This window comes from Arachis hypogaea, chromosome 17 (assembly GCF_003086295.3).
Source record: "Arachis hypogaea cultivar Tifrunner chromosome 17, arahy.Tifrunner.gnm2.J5K5, whole genome shotgun sequence".
NCBI classification, from domain to species: Eukaryota; Viridiplantae; Streptophyta; class Magnoliopsida; order Fabales; family Fabaceae; genus Arachis; species Arachis hypogaea.
This window is the reverse complement of record NC_092052.1, coordinates 17,559,621-17,585,052: the sequence shown is the minus strand read 5'-3', so window position 1 is coordinate 17,585,052 and position 25,432 is coordinate 17,559,621. Positions and strand designations below refer to the sequence as shown.

At 29.2% G+C, this 25,432-nt stretch overlaps 3 protein-coding genes across 3 annotated transcripts; 2 read left to right on the top strand and 1 right to left on the bottom strand.

Annotated features, from left to right (window-relative positions):
* Window positions 1–1,145: 1,145 nt before the first annotated feature.
* LOC112764803 (adenylate kinase isoenzyme 6 homolog) lies at window positions 1,146–5,466 on the top strand. The gene is made up of 4 exons (XM_025810593.2): window positions 1,146–1,614; window positions 3,555–3,772; window positions 4,821–4,966; window positions 5,051–5,466. The coding sequence occupies exons 2-4, from the start codon at window positions 3,572–3,574 to the stop codon at window positions 5,235–5,237; spliced, it is 534 nt and encodes a 177-aa protein (XP_025666378.1). The 5' UTR covers window positions 1,146–1,614; window positions 3,555–3,571; the 3' UTR covers window positions 5,238–5,466.
* A 2,388-nt stretch (window positions 5,467–7,854) lies between these two features.
* Window positions 7,855–9,232, top strand: LOC112765877 (DNA-directed RNA polymerases II and IV subunit 5A-like). The gene is made up of 3 exons (XM_025811740.3): window positions 7,855–8,241; window positions 8,674–8,787; window positions 8,922–9,232. The coding sequence occupies exons 1-3, from the start codon at window positions 7,855–7,857 to the stop codon at window positions 9,045–9,047; spliced, it is 627 nt and encodes a 208-aa protein (XP_025667525.1). The 3' UTR covers window positions 9,048–9,232.
* A 9,975-nt stretch (window positions 9,233–19,207) lies between these two features.
* On the bottom strand, window positions 19,208–24,849 carry LOC112767057 (NAC domain-containing protein 86). The gene is made up of 7 exons (XM_025812943.2): window positions 24,642–24,849; window positions 24,163–24,408; window positions 22,674–22,954; window positions 21,496–21,903; window positions 20,589–21,074; window positions 20,180–20,264; window positions 19,208–20,039 (listed from the first exon to the last, which is right to left on the bottom strand). The coding sequence occupies exons 2-7, from the start codon at window positions 24,317–24,319 to the stop codon at window positions 19,420–19,422; spliced, it is 2,037 nt and encodes a 678-aa protein (XP_025668728.1). The 5' UTR covers window positions 24,320–24,408; window positions 24,642–24,849; the 3' UTR covers window positions 19,208–19,419.
* Between the last annotated feature and the right edge of the window lie 583 nt (window positions 24,850–25,432).

The following is a 25,432-nucleotide window of genomic DNA, read 5'->3' as shown; positions in this document are numbered from 1 at the left end:
ATAGAAAAATAAAAAAATTGAATATTTTTTATAATTAAATAATGAATGGCTCTGATATTACTTGTTGGAATAAATTAATTTCAATAACCCATATCATCCATATTGAATCACAAAAAATATAACATAACGCGAAAGCGTATTTTTACTTATAAAGATCAGAAATTGATGGAAGGATTTGAATCTTGTGGTTCTTTCAATCTTCCTTAACCAAAACCTTTTGTATTTTTAGGCGGCTGAATTGCAACTCTCTTTTGATGGAGAAAGAACAACAAAGACGGCTTTGGTATATTAGGGAACGAAACCCTAAAGGCACTATTTATATTTGAGCATGGCACCCATTAAATCCTAAAGTCCAAATAAAATAGTATCTAAAGTCCAAAAGATAATATATCTAAAATCCAAAAGATAATTATCTAAAGAACAAAAAATAATATATAGTTTTATTCTCATTTAGTTCCAAATCAAAAGTAATAATGACTTATTCAATTTAGTATTTATAACAATAAATAAGATCACTATTATATAAATTATTTAATTTGAAATAGCAGAATTTGTGATTACAAATTTACAATTAATATATGTATTACCTACAAACAAATTAAAAAATTAAAATAATTTTCTAACAATTAAACCTTAATTTGAGCCAAATCTGAAGAAGTTTGGACCCGAATAGGATTTTTTTGAGTTCGTCACTTCATTGAGGATATAAATGGCATTTTCTTAAACAGGGAAACTGAACTGCTGAAGTACGTTCTGAAAACCGGTTCGATTTGCAAGTAAAACCGGTGGACCGGTGTTGAATCAGAAAATGAGAAAACCAATTCAGAACCGGCAACTCGGATTGACCGGAAACAGGCCGAGAGAAAAACGACGTCGTTTTGGATCTGGAAAAAAGACACTTACGGATAAACCCTAATTCTTAAATGAAATCCCCAATGTTCTGAAAATCGGATCGGATCGGCCAGTCGAACCGGTTCAACCGGTTCAATCGAGAACCGACAAAAAAAACAGTCCAGTCCAATGTGTAAATCCGCAAAATTAAAAACCGCTTAAGAACCGTTGAACCGGCCGGTTACCGACGGGTCGGACCGAACCGGAACTCGGCCGGTTTACAGAAAACGACGTCGTTTCCTTCCTTGAAAGGCAGAAAGCACGCGTTATCCCCCATTCCCCCTTCTCCAACTCCTTCCTTAGCAAATTGCCCTAGCCTCCACCAAAGAAAGCAAACCCTAGCCTCCACCAATAGTTGTCGCCGTCTGTCGGAGTGAGAGACTGCTGCCGCCGTCCATCGCATTCAAGAACTTCTGTCTTCGTGCTCTCGGGCCTCTCGCCGGATCCTCCACGTTGGGTGCTCGCATCTTGCCGTTCTCCTCTGTGCTCGGCTGCTCGCGCCTCCCTCCGCCAGTGAGTGCTCGAGCTGTGCGTGTTGGTTGCTGCTCATCGTCCGTGGTTGTCTCTGCTCGATTCTGCCTCCCAGTCTCACTCGAGTCTTGTCTCAGTCACTGGCATCTCGTGGTTCGTCTGTCTCGTTGCCGGCGGCAGAAGCAACTCGTGGGGTTGTCTCTTGCTTCGTCGCCTTCCGTGGGGTGGTCGCCGACTCGCCGTCGACCGTTGGTGAGTCCCTGCACCATCCTTCCCTGTTCTCTCTTTTTCAGATTTCCCTTCTCCCTGTATTTTTGCATGTTGCTGAATTGCTAATCAAATTTGCCTTGTTGCTAATCTAAATGTTACTGTAAATTGGGACTTTACTTGTATTTGTTAAATTTGTTGCTGTAACTTGAATTTGTGGCTGAATTTGTTGCTGCCTAGTCACAGAATCAGAACAGAATACTTAGTTAGTGCTTTGTTGATTGGCTTTGCTCACTGATTGTTGCTGAATTGCTAATCAAATTTGCCTTGTTGCTAATCTAAATGTTACTGTAAATTGGGACTTTACTTGGATTTGTTAAATTTGTTGCTGTAACTTGAATTTGTGGCTGAATTTGTTGCTTGAATCAGAACAGAATACTTAGTTAGTGCTTGGTTGATTGGCTTTGCTCACTGATTGTATTTGATGATAAATTTTAAATTGATAACTTTTAAATTTTAAATTTGCACTGCCTGTTACTGATTCACTGTTCCTTCAGTACTTTTTGTTGTTAATCATTGTGATGAGCTTTATTAAAATTGGGTTGAAAACTGTTGAATCTTTTTTCATTTTTCATTGTTCTTAACTTCTGTTCTTATTAAAAAACTTGCTATTGGTAATCTTTTGATTTATTATATGCTTCATGTTTTTAATTTCACTCTGCTTCTAGGCTTTGAAATCAGTTTATGATAACTGTGATGCAATTATTTAGTTGGATATCGGATGTAATTATTGAGTTCAAGAGATTGAGTTTTTGATTTGCAAGGTGATTTTTGGTTGATTTTTTATTTAATTTGGTAATGGTGTTTATGATTGGGGTTATTTCAATGCATATTTGTATCTGTGTTATTAGTCAAAGTCATTCAAGGCCATGCAAATTTATTCAATGTAGTTAAGCATTACTTGCCTAGTCCAGTATGTATGCTCTCTGGTTCCCTAGAGTAAACATTTTGTGAATTCATGAATATTATAATGTTTCTTGGAGACAAATTCACAGGGGGAGCATTGTATAATCTCATGTTAACAACAGAGACAAAAATTCACCTCACTACACTACATAATCATGCATCTAAGCTCATATCTATTTCCAGTTAGTTTGTAGTTTTGTACTATACGTGATTTGTAGTTTTGTACATATCATCGTAAAAGAAAAAATAACATTGGTTACAATTGTTTGCTGAAAATGTGAACTTAAGTCGTGAAAGTTGTTTGTATAATGTGAGATCTCAATGAATAAGTAGCTTTGCATTGTATTCAATGATTATGTTGTCTGAATGATAGTGTTGTCATGAGACAAAAAATAGGATGAGTTATATTTTAGGATGTTTATTTATAATTTATTTATTATTTTATTTTAAAATGATTTTTTCGGTTGAACCACGGTTAGACCGGTTGGACCAATAAACCAATGAACCAGTAACTAGAACGGTTCGATGACCGGTCCGGTTCTCAGAACCTTGGAAATCCCTTCTCACTCTCCTAGCAGTGCGAAGTTCTCCAGCCTCTTTTCCTTCCGGTCGCCGTCGTCGCCTCCTTACCGTGGTGACATCCAGTGGCTTCATTTCCGTTAGGTCCTCTACTCCTCTTTGATCCCTTGCTGTGTTGTTGGTTTTTCTTATTTGTGCTGAGTTGTTCGGTTTTTGTGATTTTTTTCTTACTTTTTATTTTTATTTTTTTGGTGATGGATTCTGCATCTGGTTTTGTTTTATAATCCTTAATTTTATGCCTTTTGCTATTTTAGCATGCATGATTATGTGTGTTTCCCTTGTTTATGTCATGATGATTAGTGATTTAATATTAGTTCTTAAAATATTTGTATCCCCCTGTTGTAGTTTTAATTGAATGAAGCGCTTCAGAATGTAACAATCGATGTGGCATGAGCTGAAACAGTGTTCTCCAATTGAATTTCTTTTTTTTTTTTTTGCAGGTTTTTGGGTTGTAGTGATGGTGGAGGAAAGTGGGAGGAGGAAGAGGCCAAACATTCTGGTGACGGGTACCCCAGGGACGGGGAAGACTACGACATGTACTGCTCTAGCTGAAGCCACACAGCTTCGCCACATCAATGTTGGGGATTTAGTCAGAGACAAGAACTTACATGATGGCTGGGATGATGAGCTTGATTGTTTTGTCCTTAATGAAGACTTGGTAACTTATTACCCCCTTTTCTCTTTCGGTACTTAAAAAAAATCATTCAAATATTAAGATGCATGAGGATTAATAATCAAATTGTAAGTAAAGTTATGATCTATGCATATATATATGTTCTCTTATATGGGTTTTGATGAAGTTCTTAATTATAAATTCATTTTGTGTTGTGGATGTTCTTAGATAGTAACTCTGCCCGTGTTTACATAGTCTGTCCCAAATTTGGAAAAACAAGGAGGGTTGTATTTGACTTGCGACATTACATAAAGCTTTGTTGCATCCCTATGCATGGTCAAGATGCAAAGATGTCTTTGAATCCATGTAGGGTTATATTAGACATGTGACAACTAATGTAAAATTATGCGTCATTCCAATACATGGACATGATGCAATGACGTCTTGGATCCATTTAGCAAACCCCACCCAGTGAGAAAAGGTTTTAAGTGTTGTGTTAAAATGATGTCCGTAGGTAGTTGGTCAGCTGATTTCATGTAGACTATTAACTTAAATGACAATGACGGTGGTCAGATGGTTAGTATCCAAGTTAAGGTGATATTATAGATAGGTTGTTCATGGAATTGGGAAACCCCCCTTCATTGATAGGAAAGATGCTTGCTGCTTAATGTTGTAATATTAATATTTGTGGATTATTTTCTAATGTCTGTTTGAATTTACTCATTGCAATATTTGGTTTTATGGGGATATAAAGAACAGTTTATACACTTCTTTATAGGACACAAGTCACTTTGCTTTTTCAAAGTTGATTTCATTTCAGGTCCTACAATGTACATATGGTGTCAGGAGACATATTTCCATACTATATATTCTTTTTGCACTAGTCTTTTTTATTCCTTTCTCCTCCTTTCATTGCATTTGGTAGCAATTCTTGAGAATTTTCCTATAGATTTGGTATTAAGCATAGGAATATACATGTCCTATTCGGTACTAAGATCTTTGGTAGTTTCGAGTTATATGAACCATTTTTTCATGTTATCCTCAGTGCTAATGCATTTCTCATCATATTGTGTTTCCTTGCTTGGTTTTTAAGGTCTGTGATGAGCTTGAGGATCAAATGGAAGAAGGGGGAAATATAGTGGATTATCATGGGTGTGATTTCTTCCCTGAGCGATGGTTTGATTGCGTTGTTGTACTTCAAACTGATAACACCGTTCTGTATGACCGCTTGAGTAGGAGGTAGGGAAGCACTTATTGAATGTTGATATTTGCTATTTTTGCTAGGGTGTTTCATCAAATTCACTTCCTTCATCTTTGTGACAGAGGTTACAATGAATCAAAGCTTTCTAACAACATAGAATGTGAAATCTTTCAAGTTCTACTTGAGGAAGCTAAAGAAAGTTACCCAGAGGACAGAGTGATTGCTATGAAGAGTGACACCATTGAAGATATTAATAGAAATGTTTCAACTTTGACGGATTGGGTAAGAAATTGGCAACCTACATCCTAGATTCCTAGTCATATAAAAAAGGGGAGAAAATGGAAAAGAAAAGATATTAATTTGTAGAAACTTTCATGTTACAGTGTGATAAAAAAGAAATATGGATTATGGATATTTATGTTGAACTGCTACATGGATATGCAGTGTTGCTGATTCGTCTTATTCGTGTCAAGTGTTATGAGTTGGTCTTTTTGGAAGAAAATACAAAAAAAAAAAATACAATTTAATCTCCGAAAAATAGCAGGTTACAATGCTTGTTTCATTGAGAAATTTAAGAGTAAGAACTTGCGTGGTAAATGATAGTAGTTATAGCCACGTACCATTTTTGTATTGAATAGTTGCGTTGGTTTTCCATGGTTACATTCATCTGTTATTTACCTATTTAAATTAGATATAGGAAATGGATCTTCTCCAGTTTTTTTAACACTTGAGAGAATAAAGTGTGATTTTTCACTCTTAATTCTACAAATGGAACCAAAATTAAAGAGGAGAGAGAGAATAATGAAAGATGAGATTAAACACTGGATACTATCCAGTTTTTTTTCTACTGGAACTTCCCAATTTGATTCAATAAAAATTTAAAAGGCCGGTTTTTTTTTTTTGGTGACTAAGGCCGGTTTAATTTTTGTGATATTTGGTTAACCAATTTAAATAAAGTTTACATTGCTATAAAAAATAATCTCAAAAGATGTTAACAACAAATAAATTTTTGAAAGATTTAAAAATGTAATAAAACAAATTAAATATTAAATATATATTATAAAAAAATTTTAAAAATCATATTTTGATAAAAAAAATTTGTAAATATTATTAGAAAAATAAGATTATTTTATCCTTAAATTTTAGTAATTTTATATCAAGTGAATTTTTTTTAAAGAATATTTTATTGTGAATGACGGCATCATTTTGAAAAATAAAAAGAAAATTGTAGATATCAAATTTTTGTAAAATTCTTGTGTTATCTAAATATTTATTCAAATGTTGTCGTAAAAATTCAGATCAAATAGATAAATTGTTTGACAAATAAAAAAAAAATTTTTTGTCTCATAAAAAATATAATATTTATTAATTATTTTTATCATTGTTCAAATTATTGTTATTTTGTCGATAATATTTTTTATAATTCTTTTTGTTTACATCTAAATTTTTTAGATATTGAATTAATAATTATTTTTTTCATAACACAGGTATCCACAGTCAAATAACAAAATGATTAAGTCACCAAAAAAAAAACAAAATGATTAAATTCTCTGTTGGTAAAACAACTTGGTATAGAGTTTTAAAATTGACTTAAAATTTTAAGTATAGAAAAATACCACTTTTTGTTGTGATAGCAATATATTTTTGTCAATCTCGTTACGTCTATATTCTTTATAATAAATATCATTTTGACATTAGTATTTTTAATAATGAAATATATGTTTTTATTTTATTATTTAAAAATAATTTAAATATAAAATAAATTAATAATTATATTTTTAGACATGTATTTTCTATTTTTACAAATAGATATATACAATTTTAATTGAAAATATTAGTTGAACAAGCTTAAACTCTATTTATTAGGAATGGTAACAGAGCAAGTTATGGTGGGAGCGAGAGATATCTTCCCGCTCCGTCTCTATTCCTGAATTTGTTTTTGTGCCCATTCCAATCTTTGTTATGGGAGAATATTGCCCCATTCTCATTTCATGTGGATTTGCATTCTCTCGAATTCCATTTTTCATTTTTCTATATTGATCATTTATATAAAAATTTTAATAAAAAATTAAAAAAATAGAAAATTATTACAACATACAAATATACAATCACGCACTAGTGAAAAGGAGAATGACGAGAATATAATCGTGACGTTAGGAGAGATTGAAATTTACGAGTTTTGACCTTCTATTTGAGACAATTTCCATCAAAATTCCTGCATTTTGGAAAATTTTGCTAATAAAACTGCATTAAAAAAAACATAATTGTAACTCAAAAACTCTAACTAAAAATTATCCAGATTATTATAGCGTTATCTTGTTATTGTGAAATTACACTACGCCCCCTGCTTTCCCGCCAAAACATTTCTCCAATTCTGCTCTCCCCAGAAAGAAAGAAAGAAAGAAAAAACCCTTCTTAAACCCCGTAACTGAAAGGGTTAACTAACTCACTAACCTCTAACAAACTATGATACTTAAGCTTAACAAACTATTAACAGACTCAATAACTCTCTCTCTCTCTCTCTCTCTCTCTCTCTCTCTCTCAGCAACAACATATACCTCTGCGCATTCTGTGGCTTGGCTTCTCCACCGTACAGTTTAGCGTTACACACTTCTATTTGGTAAGACGCATTTGCATTTGCATTTTCATCCTTATTTGTTAACTTAATTATGAAGTTTTTGCTTACTTAGGGTTTGAGTGATTTATTGATGAAAGATTTATCTGTTTCTGGTATAATCCATTTACATTCTTCTCAAATTATCGTATTCGTTAATAGTTATTGTGCAGGAACAGTTTTCCCCTTTTTTCTTTCTGCATTTTGGGAATTCTTTCTGAACATTTTCAAAAATCTGGCTACGTTATGTTTGCTGCAATGTGCTTTATAATTCGTTGTTTGTTTGCTGGTGATAGAGGAAGAAGAAGAAGGATGGTTCTGTCCGAAGATGAAATCAAGAACCTCTATAGAATCAGGAAGACGGTGCTGCAAATGCTGAGGGATAGGGGTTACCTCGTTAGTGATCTTGAGATCAACAATACTATAGAAGAGTTCAAGAAAGAATTTGACAACTTCGTGGGAAAGGATAGGGAAGATCTTGTTATCAACAAATGCAAGAAAGACAATCCTTCTGAGCAGATCTATGTCTTCTTCCCCAGCAAGCGCAAGGTTGGCGTCGGAGAAATAAAAGCCTACACCAAGCGCATGCACTCTCAGAAAGTTTTTAATGCAATCTTGGTTTGTCAAGAGAAGATAACAGAGTTTGCCGAAAGAAGTATCACTGAAATTTCTTCCCAATTTCACTGGGACGTTTTCCAGGTTTTCCTGCCTGCTTTTTTTTTCCCCGTAATTTTGATATTCAGTATCTGCAATAGTTTGTATTGAATTTGGAATACACTAGTCATTGTTAAATAAATCATAGGATTTTATACTTAGAAACTTTTGTTCTTTTATGTTTTTTAGTTTTATAAGCATAGGGATAATTAATGACAGTTCAGATTATCCATATGCTTTACTTTTGATCTTGTGATTGGAAGTTTTTACCAAGAGATATATGTGCAAAAATCAAAATACATAGTGCTTTATTTATACTTTAAAATGGTTAAGATTTTCAATTTTTTTTTTCCATTGTCTTTCGTAGTTAGTAGGTTTCGGTGCTGCAGATATGGTTGCTTTGGTCTGTTTGTATTCTTTATAGCTTACTGCTTCATATGCATTTTCGTTTTATAAGAATACCCGTTGATGATACAGGAAAACGAACTTCTGTTCAACGTAACAGAGCACCACCTTGTCCCTGTACATCAAGTACTCACCGATGCAGAAAAGAACGCTTTGCTTGAGAAATACACTGTGGAAGGGATTCAAGTAATGTTAATTTTTGACTTTCTAGCTAACCTTTGTTGTATGAAGATAAAAATGCTGTCTACTGTTTCAGTGATCAGGATATCACTCTAAAAATGCTGCTTGAATCCTAATATTCTTTTATGGGGCTGCCTCAGCTACCTAAAATCCAGGTGGATGACCCTGTTGCAAGATATTACGGACTGAAGCCCGGACAAGTTGTCAAGATAATCAAGCCAAGCGAGACTGCAGGCAGATATGTTACCTACAGATATGTTGTATAGGAATTTCCTTCTACATTTGCAGAGTTTATATACAGTGGTACATTTGCACTAGGTTGTCTACTGATAGATACTTGTGAGAAGCATGGACAAGAATACATACATAGCAATCTTTTTTTCTTTTTTGTAAAAAAAGAACATAACATACCTACAGATATGTTACATGGGAATTTCCTTCTACATTTGCTGAGTTTATATGTAGTAGTACATCTGCACTAGGTTGTATACTGATAGATACTTGTGAGAAGCATGGACAAGAATACATACATAGCAATCTTTTTTTTTTTTTTTTTGTGTAAAAAAAATGAACTTTTTGCTCTACATAACAGGAGAAACATGTTATTCTTGAACCTGGGTAATCCAAATTTTCACGGTTGTTGCTGTGGTGGTTTCCAATGTTGTGCAAAGCAATTTTGTTGTGTGCTTTTCCCTTTTTTTAGGTTGTCTACTGAATTGCTCTAGTTCTTATAGGTTGCCAGACAATAGAGACTTGAGACCATCAAACTTTGATAAAGTTTCTACAATTATCTCATCTACTGATCTACACAACAAGAAGTCAAGAAGGGTTTTAAAAATTTTAAGTTTTCCCTCTACTTTCTTTTCCTTTTCTCCAAATTTTTCTTTTTCTTTTCTTTCTCTTCGAACTTGTAAATACAAGATGAAATCCGACACTTTTTAGTAAAAAAGTAAAATATTTATCATACATTTAACTATTGCACACATTACATTAAAATGTACCGAGTTTATATAATAAAACTGTATATTAAAAGGAGGACTTAATTGTAAATAAAAATTAGATATCAAAAGTTTTGTGTCCACAAGGTATACAAGGTAGATAGATTCTTCTAATTAAAAATAAGTTAATTAATTTTAGAATTTTTTTTTAGATAAGAGGATTCTATAATTCAAATCATAATATGATTTTATATTTACATATTTAATTTATTCTTTTATGTAAAATCTGAATTTCGCTATCTTACTTCCATATGTTATTGTATATTTTAAATATTTTTATAATGAAATTACATTTCCCCTGCCCTGCCAAAATATTGGCTTTTTTAAAAATAAAAATTCTTTATATACTAATTATTTTAATAAAAAGAAAAAATGCATTTTTGTGTATTATTTTTCACTTATGAAGTAACGTATTTTCACAGGTTTAGACAACAAAATTAAGGTAAAAAGAAAGTTTGAAGTGCTGCAAAATTGTGAATAAATCCATTCTATTTCACATAGACTAAAGTTGATTTGTTCATAATATGCGGAAACGTAATTCTTACAATAAGTAAATAAGGAATTTTTTTATTAAAATAAAAAAAAGCACCAATAAAATATCTTTGCTCTCCATCTTTTCCTCAAAAATCAAAATAAGAAGGAAAATTTCAATATACTATCTGCTAATTTATTACCAATAATAATTAATTATTATATTTTAAACACATGTATAAGGAGACACATCTAGAAAATATATCTATAAAGACACTTCTATTAAATACAACTATAAAAAAGACATTTTTATTAGACACATCCACAAAGACACTTCTATTAAATACAATCATAAATAAAAGTTAGCTGAAGTTGGCAGAAATGCTGTTGAAAACCTTCTTAAACCTCATGTTTAACAAAATAAAGAAAATAAATGTTTTGGAAAAATCAATCCAATCTAACGCTTATTCTCTCTGTTTTTTTTTTAAGTTCTGAACCATATGATTTACATAGATGAAAATTAAACTAAACACAGATCTAACTAATTTTTTATTTTTTATTTTATGAGAAAAGTACTGTTTTGACCCCTAAAGTTGAGGGTGAAAATCGAAACCGTCCCTCGTCTAATTTTTGATTTAGAATCGTTTTTAACGTTTTTTTCGTATTAAAATCGTCATTTTAATTTTTTTTGGACAAAAATACCTTCATCACTACCAACACAATTACTTCCTCTACCACCACCACCACCAACATTAGCACCAACATCACCACCAGCACCAACACCAACACCAACACCAACACCAACACCAACACCACTCCCCACCCACTGCCACTCCATCACCATCTGCATCACACCAACCAAAACTCAGAAAATCAACATCATCATCGTTATCCTCATCAGAATCCAGAGCTCAGATCCAGAACTCAAACTCAAAAAAACAAGAACTCAACTCAGAAAATCATCATCATCATCAGAACCCATAACCCAGAAAATTATCATCAGAGTTCTGGAGGAGGCGGCGGTGACGACGAGGTTACGGCGCGACGATGAGGGCGAGGCGGCGACGACGAGGGCGAGGAGGAGGAGCAGAAACGGCTCGACGAGGAGGGCGAGGCGCGAGGGCAAGGCGGTGATGACGAGGGAGAGGAGCGGCGTCGGTGAGGAGCGACGAGGAGCGGCGGCGAGGACCCCTTCTCTCCCCCCTCCTCCCTCCCTTTCTTTCTCTCCCCACCCCCGCTTCTCTATATCCCTTTCTCTCCTTTCTTTCGGCGACGACGACGGCGACGGCAGCTCCAAGCTTCGCCGGCGCCGGCGCCGTCCCCCTCACCCTCTTCCCCTCCCCCACGCGTTTTCTTTTCTTTTTTTTAATTAGGGGTAGTTTAGGAATAACATAAAAAATTTATTAAAAAGAACGATTTTAATACAAAAAAAAACGTTAAGAATGATTCTAAATCGAAAATTAGATGAGGAACGGTTTCGATTTTCACGCTCAATTTTAGGGACCAAAACAGTACTTACCCCTTATTTTATTTGGAGGCCACTCAAATAAACACGCTAAAACGTCTTTTTTTAAAGATGTCTTTATGTTGTATTTTAATTGGTTTTGGTATAATTTATTCGGTGTTCCTCATCACATATTATTAAATTCCTCAAAAGATTTTCTTTTCAAAAACAATAAAAAACATTTAATTTGGACTAAAACAAAAAAGGTAATAAATTAACTATTAGATTTTTTTTTAAAAGATTATTTACATAAAAAATATATCACATTCATAAATAAATATATATATATATATATATATATATATATATATATATATATATATATATATATATATATATATAACAAGCTCAAGTGTTTAAAAATTTTTATAAATAAAAAAAATAATTAATTTATATTCGTACAATATATAAAATAATTACTATATTATTATTATATTATAGATTAAGATTCACTAATTTAATTTTTTTTATTTTTAATATAAGTATTAGATATAAATAAAATTTTTATAATTAAATGTAGTGTAACAAAATATATATAATATTAATTAGTTCTTAAAAATTTTAAAAAAATAGTTTCTCATTTTAGTAAAATAACTATTTATTAAAGTAGACAAATTAATTATTTTCTTCTCATATACGGTTTTTTTAAGACATAAAAGCAATTAATTAGGACATTGGTTAAGATAATTAAAGTCACTATTTCATTAAATTTTTAATTTAAAGAAAAATCCTAGTTAATTTTGGTATAGAAATTTCGAATTTAAAAACATTGATAAAAATTATGTTGAATTTTGATTTATTTGATTTTCATTTAAATTAATCACTACATAAGTTAAAGTTCTGTTTTGAAGTTATATTCGAGCTTTAATCTGATTTTTAAAGTTTCAATTTACTTAGTTTGATTTTTTAACTTAGGTATCCGTGACTCATATTAGGGTTTTAAGTGTTTAGTTGAAAATAAAAAATAAGGTAAAAAAATTTCAATTGTCACATCAAATAGTCGCTAGAATGTATAATGTAGCAGTCGTTAGTCCATTTCAGCATGTCGTTAACGATTTTGTGAGACAGTGACAAAAATAAGATTAGGAACCAATGTGAGTCATAACTATTAAGTTGGGAGACATAATTGTTAGAACTGATTAGGAACCAATTGGGAGACATAATTTGTTGTTGCTTGATTAGGAATCAATTGTGAGTCATAACTATTAAATTGAGTAAATCGAAATTTTTGAAATTAGATTGAAATATAATTGTTAGAACTGAACCAGTGATCGAACCGATCATCGATTAAGCTACTGGTTCACTGGTTTATTGGTTCAACTGATAAATCACTGGTTGAACCGATAAAACTGGTCTCACGTAAATATAAAATATAAAATAGTTAAAAACTTAAAATTAAAATTTGAAATACATATCTTCACTAACATTTTATGAAGAATCAAGTCTCAACTTCTAAAAATAACTAATATAAAAAAAAACCATAAAATTTTAATACTACAATAGTATCTTATTTTGACACAATAAAAAAATAATTAATTCACAAAGCCTATCATCTAACTATAATATCAGTAGATTTTAACACTAACATCAAAACAAATAACCTTAATCACAATACTAGAAATAAAATAGATCAAGTAAATTAATAAATTTTTAGTGAAATTTATATTTATATTAATAATGGTATATAATTAAAATATAATTAATTTTAAAAATAGAAAAAATAAAAATTAAATTAAATTAGATATTTATGTATACTATATAATTAGTATTTGTCAAATATAATACTTAGAAGTGCAATGGCTAAGTGGCAAGTAGAGGTTATTTTTGCTCCAAGGTTCTTGGTTCAAGACCTTGTGGAGACATTTTAAAAAATTTTTTAAGCAGACCAGTTTGCACCGGTTCTTACCAGTTCACACCGATTTTATTCCTTAAACGGTCCAAAGAGTAAACCAAACTGGACTATAATCCAATTCTAATCCGGTTCACTAGTTTTCTGGTCGAACCAACCGATCCAGTTCGGTTTTTACAACTATGGATATAATAATGGTAATTAAGTTGACCATTCAGTTGTTTTAATGGTAATTAAAATCTAATAATAGTTTATAATAAAAGAAACATTCTTTTGCAACAATGAACCTATAGTAATAGTTAGGGGTGTTCATAGATTAGATCATATCCATATAAATCCACAGTATTTATCCGTATCTGATCTGTAATTTGAGAATATGATCTGATCTGTAAGATGATCGGATTGGATCGAATCGGATCCACACTCTAATCAGATAGAAGTAAATATGTTTAAAAAAGTAAACAAAAAAATTATTGACTTTTTTTTTATAAAAATAAAATTTTTTTATATTTTTTATTTTATGGATATATTTTATATCTGATCCAAACATAAAAAGTGCGAATATCGAATTTGATCTAATGAGTTTAGTGCGAATTGGATCGAAATTTCAGTCATATCCCATCTGTAAACACCCCTAGCAATAATAACTAAAAAATTATAATGATTATATTTTTAACTAAGAGGAAGTGCAAAAAAAAGTACTAAATACAAGAACATTTAATCAAATATTAAAAAAAATTTTACTTTAAAATATTCAGTTGGACTTTTTTTGCTCATATATAATAATAATAATAATAATATGATAATTGCTTTGTATATCACACAAATATAAACGTTTTTTTTTTCTATGATCTTAAGAAAGGTTTTGTAAGTCTCTAACTTTGTTGTCGATTTTTGTAGTGTTAGCTCTCATATTATCAATTTGATTCATATATAATTCGGATGATAAATTATTTGGTGACGTGCTTTCTTTTTTACTGTGATATACTTGTTTTTTATTATTATTATTATTATTATTATGTACATTAAAAAATAACAGGCCAAATTATTGCCATAACATAATAGAAGTATGGAAGTTTATCATTCTTCTCTAATGGAGGAAACAAAATTCTTTTCAATAATTTATTTAACGTTTAGTAGAATAAAAATAAATTTTATTAGAATAAATTTTAGTACGAGTTTAATATTTTTATTCATCATAAAATATTTATAGAATTACTCGTACATAAATTTTGGAAAAAAGAAAAAAACCATGATTTTTAATTTTATTTTTAAATAAACTTTATTTTTAATTTTAAAATAAATTTTATTTTTATTTTTTAATAATATTAATTTTTTACCGTATATAATTATTCAATTATTTTTTAATCATATATAAATAAATTACTCTTAATAAGACTTTTTTGTGTTATTCAATTATCTTTTTTTTAAAAATAATTAATTATTAAAATAATTAAATTTTTTACAACAAAAATAATAAAAAATTATGAATGAAAAAATTAACCGTCCTGATACTTTTTTGTATTTTTATTCATATTTTAATTATAAACATAAATATAATTTAATTATATTATTTATGAAATGTGACTATAGATGTAGATAAAATTTAGTTATATTACTTATATATAGTTTTATTGTATTGTATTGCTTATAAAGTTAGATTATAATTATGATAATAGAATTGTTCTTGTATTTTTATATGTGTGACTAATTGGTGGTGTTAAAACATTACTCTTAATTATAAATAAAGTTTATAATTTAAAAAATCAAAGACTCAATTAAAAAGATACGAAAAAAATGATGTTAAAATATTCTAACTCTTTGAAATAAAAATATTCAAAATTTAATTAAAAATTATTTAAAATTTAAACTCAATAAAAATTTATATTCAATGTGTTTTGTATTAAATATATTTAATAACCTATTATATCATATTATATCATATTGGTTGAAATTAGTTTTTATAATGTTAATTTTTTAATAACACTTTATTAGAAAAAACCATCTTTTCAGAATTTTTTAAAAATTAATTAATATTATATATATTTTATTACAATATATCTTGTTATAAAAAAATTATTTATTTCTAATGCTTATATTAAAAATAAAAACAAAATTTAAATTAGTAAATTTTAATCTATAATATAATAATAATATAGTAATTATTTTATATATTATACGAATAAAAATTAATTATTTTTTTATTTATAAAATTTTTTAAGAGCTTGTATATATATATATATATATTTTTTTTTTTTTGATGAATGTGATATATTTTTTTATGTAAATAATCTTTTAAAAAAAAATCTAATAGTTAATCTATTACCTTTTTTGTTTTAGTCCAAATTAAATGTTTTTTATTGTTTTTGGAAAGAAAATCTTTTGAGGAATTTAATAATATGTGATGAGGAACACCGAATAAATTATACCAAAACCAATTAAAATATAACATAAAAACATCTTTAAAAAAAAGACGTTTTAGGCGTGATTATCTGAGTGGCCTCCATTTTATTTATGTAAAAAATCCTCTAGCTCTCGTTACTAAACAATATAACCAGAAACTCAGTGATACCATTGTAAGCAAAATAAAACTCACGTTACTAAATAATATAACGTAAATTCAATGTTACCATTATAATTATAATTAAAATAAAGGGCAATTTACGCATCTAAATTGTTTGACCCTCAATATTACGCAAATACATTGTTTCCAAATTTAATACGCAAATTCATTGTTTCACTATTTTATGTAAACTGCTACTGGCAGTAGCGGTTTACAGGTGTGCATAAACCGTTACAACCAGCCGCGGTTTATGTGTGTGAGTGTGTGAGTGTAAACCGCTGCTGCCAGCAGCGGTTTACGTGCGTGTGTATGTGAGTGTAAACCGCTACTGTCAGTAGCGGTTTACGTGCATGTGTGTGAGTGTAAACCGCTACTGCCAGTAGCGGTTTACGTGTATGTGTGTATACTATTTAAATAATATTATAAATAAAAAATTTAATTTATCATTTCACAATATAATTTAAAAAATATAAATATGCATGTAATAATTTTTTATTTGTATTTATTATTAAAATGAGATTAAATAGCAAATCAAAGAGTGAGTACTCACAGAGTACTAAAATATATAAACTAAGACTAAATTTTTTTTTATCTTCATCCCTTCTAAAACTCATGAATGATAAAATAATTTATTTTTAGTAAAAAATTCACTAAAGCATATACTTTTTCTTTAAAAATTACTTCATTTTTTATCCATATAAATCATATGATTGCAAAAAATATATACTCCATTTTCTTTCTCTCAATTTTTTTTGTAACTTAATTTAGCGGTTTCTGTGTTTCTCTAGCGGTTTACGTTAATTAGAAAAATTATGATGCTATCACTATTATTTATCTAATTAGTCAACTGTAAAATACAAATAATTTTTATTTTTTTGGTATAAGACAACAAAGTTGCACAAATAAAAAAAATCATTTAGCTAGAACTTCAAATGCAAATCAGCAGCAAAGAACACAACCTATTTTCCAAACTCTCCAATCTCCTTTGTATGGTTGATATAAATAAAAGAGAATGAAGTGATTTTTAAAGAGTAAAATATATAATTTAGTAAACTTTTGGCTAAAAATAAATTATTTTATTATTTATAAATTTTAAAAGAGATGAGAATAAAAAAAATTAGTCTTGCTTTATATAATTCAATACTTTGAAGACTGTATTTTTTTATTTGTAATTTGGTCTCACTTCTAATAATAAATACAAATAAAAAATTTATTACATGCATATTTATATTTTTTAAATTATATTGTGAAATGATAAATTAAATTTTTTATTTATAATATTATTTAAATAGTATACACACATATACACGTAAACCGCTACTGGCAGTAGCGGTTTACACTCACACACACGCACGTAAACCGCTACTGCCAGTAGTGGTTTACACTCACATACACACATACACACGCACAGCAGCGGTTTACACTCACACACTCACACACATAAACCGCGGCTGGTTGTAGCGGTTTACATAAAATAGTGAAACAATGCATTTGCGTATTAAATTTGGAAACAATGTATTTGTGTAATATTGGGGGTCAAACAATTTAGATGCATAAATTGCCCTAAAATAAATTGTAATAATAAAAGAAAGAAACTGTGTATAAATTATCCATCAATGGTGAGCAACTAGTGTTGCAGTCTAATTCAGTTGAAATATGTATATATACTATAGAAGAACAGATCATAAACCTATATATAACCACAACTATACTCCAACAAAATAGAATCGTCAGCAAAATCCATAGCAAGTGTGACTCAATTATTTCATTATTTACCTGGAAAAAGAATCACTATGTTTATAAATTTATGGAAAGAAATTAGAACATACAATAAGGTTCAAGGGAGTTAGATTTCAAAGAAAAAATAAAATAAAAAAGGAACTAGCTAGATACATTAATTACATTGTGGGTTGGAAGGAGGCTTCTCTATCTTTCTATGATTCTCCGATGGATCAATCACTATGCCTTGAGGTATCTGGTGTATATATATATTTAATTTAAATTATTTTAAGTTTGATTGAATCTGCTATTTGATTTTAAAGTAAAATATATATTAAGATTTTAATAATAAAATATATATAAGTAAAATTTTAAATTTAATAGCAAAATAATATTATTTATTTATTGTATTAAATATTAGGATTGGATTTGATATATTTTAAAAAGTAGAACAAATTATTTATAAAATATAATATTTAATCGAATTTAAATCAGATTTTTTAGGAGCGGAGCCTCTCACAAAAAAAGGGGGACAATGACCACCCAAATTTAGAATTTCTTTTATAAATTATATGTAAATTTTAGTTTAGCCTTTTTTAAAATATTTATTTTATATTCATTTATATTATGAAATTAAATTTTGATCTCTTCTTAAAATTAAGTTTAACTCTGCTCCTGAGATTCTGATATCACACAATCATTAAGGAGAGAATTAAATAAGTGAAAGAACAACAAAAGATAATAATTATTAAGTTCACAATAACATTATCAATAGAATTTTCATTAACATGCTTTATTTTCAATGATCATCATCATTTTTGTAATACATGAGACCCTTAGCTCAGCTTCAAAGCTTCACATGGCACTCATAGTGGCTGATCTGTACCTCTCAGCAATTCCAAAGGAGCTTCATTAAAGAATTTTGAAAACTAAGCCAAACTCTGAGCAAATTGGTCGTCTTTGTCTCCAAATGTTGTGAAACAATGTAATCTTTCCGTCTTATATCGTATTACCACCTAATAGAATTTATTTGTGTAGAACGTTAAGTTAGTGTGCTAGCTGTTAAGTATTTTATTGTCATTTTCGAATTAGTAAGGAATTCACATCACGAGACACTATTGTATTAATTGGAGACCAATTAATCATACAACCAAAAAAAAAAAAAAGGAGACCAATTAATCACATTAGATTATATTTTATATATAGTCAGTGATCTCTTTTTTGTCCTTCGTAATAATATGATGGATCGAGTTAGATATTATTCAATCTATAACCTACTACAATACAACAAACTAATAATACGAATGGCTGAGAGGAGGTAAAATCAGATAATTCAAGGATGACTAACGAGAGAATATTACAATTATCTATAATATTAATCAAACAACATATGTCAAAGTAAAATTATAATAAGTATATGGATACATCAGCCTCCTACTTAATTTAATTAGGAAAAAGCCCAAACTTAATTTGAGCCATGTCAAGAGAATTCCATAAGGTAGAGACAAAAATAAACGAAACTAGGAGGAAGATATCAAGGGTTAACAATAACATGGTTAGCCCACATGGTACAAAGAGCCAAAGATATTGTGAGAAAAATCCCTATTTTCTTTAAAATTGCACCAAATCCCTTCTCACTACTCTTGAAACCAACAAACCAAACCTTATTATTGTTGCTCCATTTCATGATCTTAGATGATGATTGTGATGATCTCTTTCTCTTCACCAATTCCACTTCTTCCTTCAAATAATCACAATGCACGAATACAAGTGCAAAGATGAACACAAACGCAGTTGCTATTGTCCTGAAAAGAAAATCCCCGAAATACCCTTGATTCCTCTCCATTATCATCATCAATGTCTCTTCTTCATTGCTTGTTATCACTGGATTGAGGAGGTGAACCTGGACGGTTTGTGAAGGAACTATTTGGTGGAAGAATGTGTCAGCGACGCGGCGAGTCGAAACAAACATTGATCCATGGCTGACCCTTATTTCCTCAATGACTTCAAAGCTTGGAGAACTTGAGTAATCATCGTTATCCATGTTGTTATGATCATCATCTAGAAAGTTCTCGCTGTTGTTGTTATTAGGGTTGAACCCTAATGAGAAATCATTGATCAATAGTTCCTTGTTGCTATGGTGTTGCTCAGATTCTGCTCCAACAAGTAAATGCTAAGTATATGTAATTTCAAAAACAAGAAAAGAATACAAGCTTATACTTAACATAATCATTATGAATTTATAATTCTACTAAAATAAATAAATAAAAGTAACATGGATAGGAATTTGATACCTTGCACCTCATTTTCTTCTTTATTATTTGTCCGGAAGCTTGATATATCCTCTATTGGAACAATCTTTTGCTCTTCCGTGAAGTTCTGTCCATTTTTAAAAACAATTTATTAAACAAATATTCATTATCTATTTATTAACAAATGAAATATTCCCTTTATATCGGTATATATCTATATATTTAAACTTACAATGTATAATAAATATCTCAGAAAATGTAAATTATATTTAAATGCATTGATAAAACAAAACATATTAAAACACATGTACGAGTGACATATAAACAAAAAAGGACAAAAAGAAAAAAAGAAAAATAATTGACTATTTCAACAGGCTATAATATATTTATGTGGAAACTTAAAATAATGTAACTTGAAAAATATAATAAAGTTAGTACTAGTATATGATACCTTTTCTAAATCTTTTGTAGACATTCCAACCCATCTTAAATTCTCTACCATCCTCTCTCCCTTAAATTCTTCATCCAAATATCCAATATCAATGGATCTTGAACTGTTTGGATCTTCCCAATTTCTATCAACATATCTCATGGAGTTAATGTCATTCAAATTATTATTATTGTAGTTAGTGCTACCAACCATGAAAGTGAAATCATCTCCATGAGTTGCACAATTTTCATGGTTGCCACCACCATCACCACCCCATGATGATGAGTAGCTGGAGTGGTTTATCAACTCCTGGGAAGCATGAGCAACCGAAAGAATTTCCTGCAAGATATCCGTTTCGTTTCGGGTTCCGTGCACGGCGGATGCGGCACCCGAGGTTAATTCTGTCATTTTCAGCTCCGAGGTTCCAACATGAGGGAAGTCCTCTACCTCCAATGGAGGCATGGTGAACCTATGTTGCATCCTTGCACACTCTAGTGCTATATCCACCTGCAAAATTATTCATGTTTAATTAATATATAATCGCTGCAACTAAGTATCCTTTAAAATTTAGCGTTTTTGATCAATTTTTAGAAAAGACAGAAAATAAAAACTAAGTAACTTTCTAAATTTTTTGTACAACTATTGTCGTAAAAATAAATATTTAAATTAATTAAATAATAATAAATTTTTAAAAAATTAATTAAAAACTGAAATTTAAAAATTTAGTAGCACTTCATACTAATTAATTGTTATTAATTAGTGATTATTTAAATTTTATTTTTTTAAAAAATATAAAATTAATTATTATTAATTGTAATTGTTTAAAGTTGACTGATTAAAAGTTGTTTACCTATGCCAATAAATATTTTATGAATTGATAAAATGTATGTATTAAATATTTGTACAATAATGAAATTTTTTGTGTTACCTTGGATGGAGGATATGTTATAGATCCATAACTATTAGCAAATGATGAGGAGGAAGTTGGAAAGCTGAACAATGGATCTTCTGAAACAAATTGTGACCATTTCCCATTATTATCCCTACTATTGAAAGAAGCATCACTATTATTATTGTTCATCACCATGTTGTTGAGGGGTAGTGTGCAAGTAGTATCGATGGGAACCAAATAATTAGAGCTATTATCCAAATCTTCACCCCTTCCTTCAGAATATAACTCCATACTTGACGATTGATCACTTGTAATTGGCAAAGCATGGCTGCTATTATTGTGATTATTAGCATTAACATAGTGATGGTGATGATGATGTTCCTCATCAACTTTAGGGGTTATCACTGCACTCTTCTTGAACACACGACAAAGTGCATATGCATCCTGAAATTACACCCCAACACATGTTAAACTCCAAAAACTCACTTTTGGATTCACTATGATTTATTTAATTAATAATTTTCATTTTTATCAGTTCGGAAACATGTTAGAATGCGTTTAATTTTAATACATTCATAATATAAAATAGTTTATAAAATTACTTAATTTAATCACGTATTTTTTTGTAAAAGATATAATTATCTATCTATTTTTTTATTAATTTAAATTCTTAAAAGAAATAATATTATGATATAAAGTATTAAAATTTCAATAATAGAAAAATTTAGAATTTTATCTTTATTATTTTAAAAAAAATAACGTAAGACAAATAAAAGAAGAAAACAAAAACATATGCAAAAATTTTATGTAAATCAAAAGAGTTTTTTGCGTGAAGAGTTGTGTTAAAAATATAATCATTTATATATTTTATTCTGCCAATTTAAATTTTTGAAAAAAATAATATCATAATATTTTGAGTAATTATTTATATTATTAATATAAAAGATAGTTATTTTTATTGCTTTATGTAACTTGATATATGTATAAAATTGCTATGCATCAAAATTATTTTTTTTAATATGAAACAAAATGAATAAAAAATATCAGTTTTTCTAAATTGTATGTTTTCCAGGATAAAAAGAGAGGTTTATCAAACGTGTAGAAACTGAAAAGGAGAATCTATAGTAATTAGTAACATTATATATATATATATATATATATATATATATATATATATATATATATAAGAACAAAAGAGTGAGGTAGTAGTGAACCTGCAAGCCAGAAGAAGCATTTTCACATTCTCTATCATCAAGACGATATTCATGCATAACCCAATCAGTGCGAGAGCCATGAGGTGCCCTTCCACGATAGTAAACTAGGGTTTTCTTCATACCCACAGCACGACATTGTGAATTTACTTTTCTGTCCTTCCCTGTCGCCTTCCAATACCCAGATTTTGTTGCACGGTTCGTTCTTGACCCATTTGGATACTTCCTATCTCGAGGACTAAAGAAATACCACTCCAAATCCTTCCCCGGTAACAATGACTTCCCTATAATCAAAATCATAATAGTAATTCAAAAAAGAGAAAAAAATATATTGTATATATGATACTTGTATATTTATTGTATGTAGACACACGTTATTGTAACACTTTTTCTTTTCTTTTCTTTTTTATTATTTTATTTTATGCTTTTTGACTTGGGAATCTGACTATTGTCTCATTTACTAATCTTGATGTTCACAATAGGAACCATAAAGTTTATGGGACCATCCTCTCTAGAAATCATACACATAAGTACAATCCTTTCCATTCTATATAAAAGATTAACCTAAATCACATAAGATATTTGATGCTAAAGTAGTAGGAAAAATATACTTGACCAAGAAAGCAAGTATGTGTTTCAACATCACTCAATAAAGATCATCAGCAATAAATCATCACATCTAAAGAAGTGGGCATCCTCCACTTTTTTTTTTCTTTTCTTTTTTCTTTCTTTCAAGATACTTTTATTATTGGGTCCTATGTGTTATTAATATCTGTAAAAAATATATGTTATGTGCACATAAGAAATAAATAATTAAATTAATTATTATGTATTTTTATATAAATATATACGACATTTAATTTATTTTATATTTTAAATATATTCTATATGAAAAAATAATTTGGGATTTACAACTAACTGCACCTAGAAATAGCTTACCAAGTAACCAAAGAATATATATATATATATATGATTTCTAGACTAGTTTCAAGACATTTATTTTGTATATGCAATCTAATAAGGAGTTCTAGGTGTACGTATCTATAAAAAATATGAATTTCAAATAACTTATTATATGCAACCTTTTGAAATTTTTCTACCCTTTATTCCATTGCAAAATGGAAAATACTAAAAAAGAAAATTATATACATAATTGACTGTCTAATTAATTGTTGTACTCTAACCATTTATTAAACAAAATATATTATTTACACATTAAAATTGATATATTTATATATAAATATATATAGTTTAATTTATTTTTAATATATATTTTATATTAATAACTAATTTTAATAGTTGATTTTGGTGTATATATATAATATAATTGTTATTAAATCATATGTATAATGTAGAAGACTTTTGAAATAATTATCAGATAGAACAAATATTTGATATTGATGCAATAAATATGATTGATAATATTTAATTTATTTTATAATAATTAAAAAAATTATTGTATTAAATGTTTTGTGTGTGTGAGTTGCATTACCTGGCAAGTCCCATGGTTCACACTTGTAGAGATCAACTTCAGCAATGATCTCCAACTCAATCTTACGGCCATTGATCTTCCTTTTGAGGTAATAAGCAACAAGTTCTTCATCGGTTGGATGGAACCTGAAACCTGGGGGTAATGAAACTGGTGCCATATATTCTCTCTATATATAATTTGAATCCGAATGACCTAATTAGCTTTGGACCTCCTTCTTCCTCTTATAAACAAAAGTACAAAGTATAACTGAAAAAACAAATAGATTTCACAAAGCTTCAGTTCCAACTTCCAAGTGATAATCATCAACGAATAATAGTACTATGAATACAAAACGAAACCCTAGCATGCATACAAAATCATGCATAGTATTATTAGCAAATTAATATAAAAACAAACATAAGCTTTGTGTATGACAAGCATATATTATATAGTTATAATTAATAGAGATAATAATAATTGAGGACAAAATAGAGAGAGACCTCAATTGGGGAAGAAGAAGATCCAAAGGTAGAAAGTGTGGGAGAGGCTAAGGAGTAAGGAGAGAATAGATGAAAGAGCAAAAGAGGAGAGGGGCTTGGAATGTGGGGTTTGCTTGGGGTTTTGATAAAGAGGACAAAAAGAGAAGAGAGAGAATATTGAGGAAAAATAAAAAAATAAATAAAGCTAACATTGTTGTGCCACAGTCTCACACCTCTTTCTTTTTTTTTTTCTCTTTTAAGTACTTTTTTACATTTTTTTTTTTGTGTGGATCAAATGGATGGATTCCTATTATCTTTGCCATCAAGATTGAATATGAAATTAATTAATATTATAATGTTTATTATTATTATTATATATATTCCAAGCCATTGATCCTATACTTCTTGTTTAATTTGTTCTTTCTTGGATTCTGGGCCTATCCATGTGGCAAGCCCCTATTCTTTGGAAGAAGAAGAACATTAACGTGACCAATCTGAAGGATACCAACTTTGGCGGCTGTTCCTAACTGAACAAACGGTCCTTTCACATTTCTTTTATTGTCATCATTCATTCTTTTAGCTTTAATTATCTTCTTTGAAGTAATGAATGATTTGTGAATGAATAAGTATAAAAAATTAATTTTTAACTAATTAATATTAACTATTTTTAACAATTATAAAAATATTTTTTAATTTTAAATATTTAAATTAAAAATTAAGATAAAAATTTAAAAATTAGTTAAAAAATTAATTTTTAGTATGTATATACAAAAAAAATTTTTCAGTAATTAGTCATGACTTATGATAGAAAA